The 8,518-nt window shown below is 34.9% G+C and overlaps 1 protein-coding gene across 2 annotated transcripts; it reads right to left on the reverse strand.

The window, feature by feature from the left end:
- Positions 1–650: 650 nt before the first annotated feature.
- On the reverse strand, positions 651–8,282 carry LOC142975650 (uncharacterized). 2 transcript variants are annotated; one of them, XM_076118636.1, is made up of 12 exons: positions 8,025–8,282; positions 7,334–7,942; positions 6,913–7,164; positions 6,264–6,461; positions 5,590–5,667; positions 5,284–5,397; positions 4,460–4,713; positions 4,150–4,268; positions 3,554–3,605; positions 3,229–3,309; positions 2,765–2,895; positions 651–2,405 (listed from the first exon to the last, which is right to left on the reverse strand). In XM_076118636.1, exons 1-12 carry the CDS (start codon positions 8,115–8,117, stop codon positions 2,245–2,247), a joined length of 2,142 nt encoding a protein of 713 aa, XP_075974751.1. In that variant the 5' UTR covers positions 8,118–8,282; the 3' UTR covers positions 651–2,244. The 2 variants fall into 2 exon arrangements, with proteins under 2 accessions (XP_075974751.1, XP_075974752.1); XM_076118637.1 differs by lacking the exon at positions 3,554–3,605.
- Between the last annotated feature and the right edge of the window lie 236 nt (positions 8,283–8,518).

The following is an 8,518-nucleotide window of genomic DNA, read 5'->3' on the forward strand; positions in this document are numbered from 1 at the left end:
TGGGGTTCTCTGTTAGTTATCTCTAAGAAATGTGCTTGACCTATTGATCACATGTACATGTATTTTTTTTCATTGCCATGTCTGTGGTGTAACATATTAATGTATGTTTTTGGAGCACAATAAGGATTTTATTGCATGATTATTACACATTGTAACATAATATTATAAATTGTTGTTTCGATTTTTAATTAAAATTTGTTTCCCGGCGTTTGGATGTTATTTGTTGTTTCAAGACTTAATTGAAGCATACACATTAAAATGCGCTTGCAAATTTTGCATAGTTACTTGTACTCCAGAAATGTTGATAGTATCTAACTGAAGGTTTTTTCTAGACTATCTTCTTAAATTTTGAGGTCAACCCTGAGTTTGTATACATATTAGATTGGCCTTGTATACTGTAGGCATAGTCTCACAGAAAGTCTAGTGTGTTCGTGCGGTCTCCCCGTAGCAGCCAAAGCCATCAACATTCCTTTCCAAGTGTAACTGTGTGACGACGCGTATATAACCGTTTAGTTCGTACAAAACTGTAGGTACAGCAAAATTGGCTTTTGTTTGTCTTAATTTAGCACAAGGTCCCCTGGATCTACCAGTGATTCATCAAGGTAAATGGGATATATGCTAGGTACCTAGGTAAATAGATAAAACAACGAATAGCTTGGATGTTTATTACAATAACTAGTATCAATCAGTATTTACAGAATTAGTTACACGACATATAATTGAGACTTGAGTCTTTTACGATTCTGAAGAAAAAACAACAATGACTCAGATAACATGTGATAAGCTATCACATTTTAAAGTTGTTAGAACCATAAATGACTGTTAAAGGCATATAAGTAGAAATACCTATTTTTACTACTAATACAGTATTGAATGGCATGAATTTGTTTATAGTGAGAAATGCTTATTATCTTGTGAAGTATTCACGTACAGGTACATAATAAATTGAAGTGGACTAACATATTCCTAGTATCTAAGGTATAAATTCCTAAAAGTTCTAATTTATAGGGAAATAATAGTAACAGTAAAACTATATATTTTTTAAATATTATTTGCCAGATATGCTACAACCCCCAAGCCACAAAATACTCACTCAATATCATCCCCGTGGGGAACCTATGATCTACGGCTCAGGCACAAACTAAAAAAGATTGAATGCCACACTCCTTTTACTTACTGTGTAATATAAAGAGACTTGTTACACAAAGCTGTCAGCTGTCCCCTCTGTTGAAAATAACTATGGATTTATAAGCACTTATCAAAAAAGCAATTACATAAATATTATCAGAAGCAATTGGAATTGAAGCTGAACAATGTTATGTCAAGATCATATTTAGCAGGGATTTAATTGGAAATAAAATTCCGCTCATCTAATCCAGGGTCGGTGAAGAAGATATATTCTACTTATCTCCACTATGTTGAGGACTAGGGGAACAGCTACTATAATTTATTGATTTAAGTGTTTAAAAAGTCATCAAAGAGCCCAGATTCATAGGAATTGTTGAAACAGTACAACACTTACGTCAAGTTTTACCGCTTCTTTCATACATTTGCTGCCACTTTGGATGCACTCTCAGACACATATCTGTCACAAGTCTCGACCATTGTAAATCAAAAAATATTTTATCCCAATTGTATTATGTAATACTATAAAGCTATAAAAATATATTATAGTAAGTATACAGACACCCCGATGAACACTGGCTGAATATTTTAGATAAGTGAGTTAGTTTTAATAGAGAAAGGGTGCTTTTTATCAAAACATGAATTAAAACATTAGGTTTGTGTGATGTATTTAAGTATATTCGGAACGAATTACCTTAGAGATCCATACAATAAATCAAAATGCATAATAGGAGATCTATATCCAAAGATAACCCACATGTGTAGCGTATGGGTAGCGTAAGGGCCGCCACTGTAAAAGGCTCACAAGCCTGAAGCAGCATTACCACCGCCCAAAGAGGCAGTGTGCGCCAATCCACATACAGATCGATTCAATTTTAATGGCATATCATGGTCCATACGGCCAGCTACTATTCTACTCTGAATTTAATATAAAATAAAGGAGCACTCGAAAGAACTAGGCGAGAAATTAACATTTATAGTAATCTAGCACACATTTTGTATATAAGTGTTCTTATCCATTTAAAATTAAAAGTAGACGATGGCATTTTATATAAGTCAGATGATCACCAAAGTGTGAAACAAGTCACTCTACTAGGGCGTTGTGTTTATAGAGTTGAATCATGAAAATGGACAGCCTGGCGCCCAGTGGCCACGCGTGCCACAACGGTAACATCTTCCGTATCCACCGTAATAGGCTCCGGGAAGTCCAGCGTGATGGCCGCGCCTCCCGGTGTTGCTTGTAATTGTTGGATTTGTTCGTGAACCAGATCGCCCACGTTCTAAACAAAATAATTTGATCAGTTAGTCACGCGTCAATGCGTTCGAACTCATAAGCTCATATTAATGCGATTAAGAGGAATCCAGACTAGTGCTTATTCTGAGCGAATACGGTCGTTTCCGCATATGAGCTCGCACGCGGGCAACATTACGTGCTTCAAAAAACCGGACTTGCGTACACGGGCATATCTCGGCGTGTTAAACCGAACCACTAGTGATTAGAGTTTTTAGATAGATTTTACGACTATTATACGCACAACAAATGAGCTAATATACGTGTATATAACGCTAGTCTAAAATCGCTCTAATGTATACGTACTCCCCGCTTAAAACCAGAATAATTAGTATGATTTTAAGTTACCTGTATAGCCTCTGCTAGTGTAGCGGTAAGATTCAACGGTTCCATCGTTGGAAAACTCTGAGGATGAATCGTCAGATCTACCAAAGGAATCTCCCGAGAATTCGCTGTCCGTATAGACTCCGAAATAACCGCTGCAAAAAACATCGCGGTGTGAGTGAAATGCACCTCTAGTCCCTCGCAACTTTACCCGAAAAATTGTAGTTTGTTCATTCAAATTAGCCATTCCAAAGGCAAATAAAAGGCTTGATTTTGTGTCTCATATATAAAATTTCCATGTTACAATGTTAGTTACCGTACTCCTCCGAAACGGCTTGAGCGATTCTCATGAAATTTTGTTAGCATATTGAGTAGATCTGAGAATCGGCCAACATCTATTTTTCATACCCCTAAGTGTCATTTTTATTTTATTTATATGGCAAAACAACGTTTGCCGGGTCAGGTAGTATATATGCAAAATTACTTACAAATCGTCCTCGAATTCCTGTTCCTCCTCCCCCTCCGAGTCGAAGGACGACTCACTGGAGAACAATGGGCTGTAACTTCGTCTGAAAGATAATAAGGAACATGTTACATATAATTTGTAACTGAAAGGGTTGTTTACTAGTTAAGAAGTAATTCTTACAACCGACAAAATTTGCAGAACCGAAACAGCATTTGAACGCAAGTGCAGTTCAAATCATTCCCTATGTTTATGACCCTATTATGTATATACACGTGGCGTTTTGTATTTCAACCCTAAGTACCTACCCCCTCTGGGAAAATTGCATAAATTATATGAATTAAGCATACCGACGTGATGTGGATAGAGCGTCGGTCCTGACGGCCATCTTGTTCTCGAGTTCTGTAACCAACACAGCTTCATAAAGCTATTCATTATATTACACGAACTGGACACTTAACTCATGTAATACAACGCGCGCCCTATAATAAATAAATAATCTAACTACGCACATCAGACCGGGTCTTGATTTGATTTAGCTAAACTTACATGTTTTATAATGATTGCTGTCTATTTCAAATAAATAAAGCGAATAGATCTATTTTTTTCATATTAAGGTATAAACAAATTGAAAATTAAGTGTGCATCATGCTGTTTGGCCTACCAGTAGGACAGGAAGAAGGTGTTGAAAGAACCTATGCCAAATGACAATGTAATCTTAATGTAGGTGAATATACTTGCAAGATGCTAGCTACGTATTGTTCTAAAGTTTGATATTCATGACTGTTATGAAAAGCAGTTTTAGTGAACACTACGTAAATTTATATCAAATCAATTCAAAACCAGTCATCATGATTTTATTAACCCGACCTAGTAGTAGTACCACATTATGAAGCTGCATTGTCATACGATTTTAATGTAAATTATTGTAAAGAAAGACAAATACCTTGTCTGGTCTTAAGTATATCTTTCCTTTTCGCTTTCATCTCATCACTTAGGTTTTGTACCATTTTCTCAATAAATGTGTCTAGAACTAAACTCTTGCATTCTGATGAAATTGGTGCCCTGAAAAAAAAAGTCATGTTTAATCTGTCAGGGATAAAACTAGTTTCAAATAAGAATATTGCTAAGCCAGATACAAAAAAAATAAAAAAATTGAATTATTGTTCCACTGCTGGGCAACAGTCTCCTCCCGGACTGAGGGAGGGATTAGGCCATCACTTTGGCTCAGTGTAAGTTAGAAAACAATTGATTACCTGCAAATAGGGCAATCCTTTTTCTTCTTCTTCCACATAGTTATGCAGTATTTACAGAAGGTGTGTGAGCAGTTGAGAGTTGTTGCTGTGATGAACAACTCGGCACATATACTGCACTGCAGTTCACTCTCCATCAGCTCCCCTACTTCAGTCAACACTGTTTGTTTTGAGGAACCTTCGCCTGGATTGTCCACACATAAACTCTGAAGGATTGTGTTCTTTTCTGTCTCTACTGTCTGAAGTTGGCTTCTGACCTAAAATATGTTTCATTCAGGATTATTCTGTTAAACTGCTATTGCATTCTAACAAGAGTAGATACTGTATTCTTTCTCATTATGTGTCTAAATTAATAACAGCTATTTTCAATGTCGTTTTTATCCACTGTCTACTAGAGGCAAGCTACATATTGTTATTTTTTATTGTTACTTTGCTTTCTAAAACTCATCATAAAAATAGGTGATTCTAAATATATCGCACCTCCGCTCAAATAGTGTTGCAACTCAAAAAAAAATATTTTTTAAGTTATGGCCCGAAAAGCAAAAAAAATAGGCAGGAGCAACTTTAAACCCATTTTACTCGACAATTTGTTTTTTGGACTTATGACGCTATTTGAGCGGAGGTGCGATATGTCAGATACCAAACTTTGACTGTCTACTAAGATAAGAGTCGTTAATCCATGCCAAAGGCCTTTCGGGCGGCTTGAACAACTTTGACACTAGGTTGACCACTAACCATACGTACAAACAAACAAACAATAAATTGTATAACTCCAAGCTCCCTACACATACAATATGTAGCAAGGATGTTTGTTTCACTGCACTCACCTTCTCAAGTTGATCTTGTAATGTGCTGATCACTTCACTGGATTGTTCTGCTTGTTTCTGAATCCGCTCAGCGGCTAAGGCAGCCAGTTCTGTTTCTCTTTCATGAACCCGCGACTACATCAAATACAATAATCAGTCATGTTATAAAAATAGGATAATAAAAAGAAAAGCATCAGAGATAAACCTATTTGCGAAAATAGTCCGCAACATTAATTAAAACATGAACATGCTATAATCATTGTATACTTATTAATATTTTTCAGATAGAATACAGAGCTTTTGGTTAAAATACATAATTTTATTTACCGCTAGTTCCTCAACAGATTTTGCAGCCACTGTTTGAGCCAGATTTAATTTGTGTTCTGCTTCTTCTCGTTCCTTCAACTGTAATCAAACATTTCATTACTTCTAACTGTTGCAATATTGAAATTGGCAGTTGAACTAATGAGAAAGGAAATAGGTTGTGCTGGATCAAGGTAACTTTATGCCCTTAATAAAATATTCTTCAGTATGAGAACTCCCCAGCTGTTTAGCTTTCTAAAAATAGTCACTCCTTATGTACCTTAGAATATATTGAATCAGTTTAATGCCACATTCTGGCAATAAGTTGTTTGTGGTCCTCCCAAGATGTAACAACCTGTCTAAGAATTAGTTTTGAGGTCTAATCCGGCATTGGACATAAAGAACTATAGGTGCCGCCAATCTCCTTGAACAATTTTATTGCGTAGTAGTGAACGATGTTTAGGTTTGCATAGAAGCTTAGGGCGCGATGGCGAGGGTTATTGCGTTACGATTACCCGAGTTTTAGACCCTAAAATTATTAATATCTACCATAAATTTATCAGTCTGTATGTATTTAGAAGTATGTAAATATGTTTATCAGTTATTTGATTACTGTACAAGCTCTGAATAGTTTGGATCCAATGACCATGTGTGAGTTGTCCAAAGATATTGATGATATATAATAGTAAATACAATACCAGATTGTCTATCCTCAATTTCTCTTCCTCGCTCATTTTCTTCAAGCTCTCAACTTGTTCTCTCAGCAACTGTTCAGTTTTCAACTTTTCCTGTTCTGTTTGATTTACTTTCTCTTCCAGGTTATATCTAATGAAGTCTAATTCATTCTTCAGTTCTATTTCTCTCAGTCTCTTTTGCTCCTCTAACTGCTTTATTTGCTACAAAAAATAATTTTATATAGTATGTATATGAGAACAAAACTTAAACAATAACATTGTAACAATAGGAATCTAAAAACTGATAGTATTTCTGTATTTGTCTGTCCAGTATGCTACTTTATTTATATTTTTTAATATTTTCTTTTCATGGCTTAAAACTATTTGTCCATTTATATAGTAGCACACATGAGAGCAGATTTAGCCTACACTCTCTAAGTCTAATATGTGTGAACTAAGTATCAGTTTCTTCAGAAAGTATTTTTTTTTGGAAATGAATAGAGAGGTTTGAGCTTCAAGGATAATGCCAGGCCTTTCAAATGGTTATAAACTGTCGCAATTTGACTTTCCAAACACACTAGCATTTACTCTAAAAACATACAAATGTCTATCATTTTATTATAATGGACAACAATAATATTTTTTTATAATCAACACCACTGTTTATATGTACCTGTTCTTTGACTTGTTTAAGTTTTTCCACTTCATTGTGAAGCATTGCCAAGGCTTCTTGTCTCTCCCTTTCTCTCACTTCTTCCTGTTCCTTCACCTTAGCTTCCAGTTTTACTAACATGTCTTGCTTAGATGAATTCTCTCGGCTCAGTTCCATTAAGAATTCTTCTCTCTCTTTTTCCAGTTTCTCTTTGAGTGTGTTATTTTCTCTCATTAGTTCTGCCTCTTTCTCATGGTGCTTGTTAACTTGCTCCTAAAATATAATGGACAATGTAAGCTACATAGTTAGGACACTTATACACTACCTATAACATGTGCAACCTCAACTGTTCACAAGCAATGTCAAACTGTTTACAAGCAATGTCTAAAAAATCAATGTTTATTAAATTGCTTATAATAAAAAAGTATTGTTGGGTTTTTACCATTAATTCTGCAATTTTTTCTTCCATCTGACATTTGATAGTGGCTAGTTGTGCATCCCTCTCCTCAGTGAGTATTGCCTTTTGTCTTTCTATCTCATCCCGTTCACCCTGCAGGCTCTCTATCTGTGATGTAAAGTCACTCTCAAGTTTTTTCATTTTACTATCCATTTCAGTCTGTAATTGTTTCTTCAGTATCATTGATGTTGTCTGCATCTCTTTGACATTTTTAATCTTTTGTTCAATGTGCTCGATTTCATGCGACTGAGATTCTTCAAATTTCATTCTCATATCATTTATGATGTTGCTATCAAGAGTATCATCACCTTTGTCCATTTTCATGCGTTTTCTTGGAACTTCACATTCATCTTCCGAAGGTTCAGTAAACTTATAAACAAAACATTCTGACTGTTCAAATGTTATTATATCTCCATTGGACAAATTCTTTGAGAGGCCCTTGCCCAAAAGTGTTCCGTTAATCTTAATACCAAAGGAACTATTATCTTCAAGAGTCCAGACATTGTCCTCACCTTTTTTGAATGTGCAATGATTTCTGGATACAGTTAGATAAGGTATCACTGCTGAATTTTTCAATCCGCGTCCAACTGTGAACTGTTACACATTAAAAGTGGTTGAATATTAAATCATTAGCATACAACAATAAATGAATGCTATAAAATCAATTAATACTTACAGTATCAGTGTTTAAACGTATGTTTTGTATATTTTTGAAGTCAGAACTCAGTGTTTTACAACATGATAATACAGGGCAGTTTACGTCTCCCATGATAACTGATACCTAAATTAAACTCTTATAAACAAACAATGTAACGAAAACGATATCTCTAAAAATGTATATAGCTGACTATGTGTTATTTCCACATGTTAAAAACATCTCAGCGATTATTCATCATTACAGTTGAAACGACAGTTCGACACAATCGAATCGACATTCGCGGTGTTACTAGCTCTCAAAATTTTATAATAATATTACACTTTAGAAGATATTTATTTACTCATTAAATAAACTGATCAATGGTATACACACAAATGGTATTCACGTAAACATAGAAATAACTCTTTTTTTGTGTAATCATAACCATTGTAAGATCGAATTTTGTTTTATTTTCATTTTAACAAAGAAATTCAATGAATTAATAATAGGGATGATGACTAATTTTGTTTTTT

This window comes from Anticarsia gemmatalis, chromosome 9, assembly GCF_050436995.1.
Source record: "Anticarsia gemmatalis isolate Benzon Research Colony breed Stoneville strain chromosome 9, ilAntGemm2 primary, whole genome shotgun sequence".
Lineage (NCBI taxonomy): Eukaryota > Metazoa > Arthropoda > Insecta > Lepidoptera > Erebidae > Anticarsia > Anticarsia gemmatalis.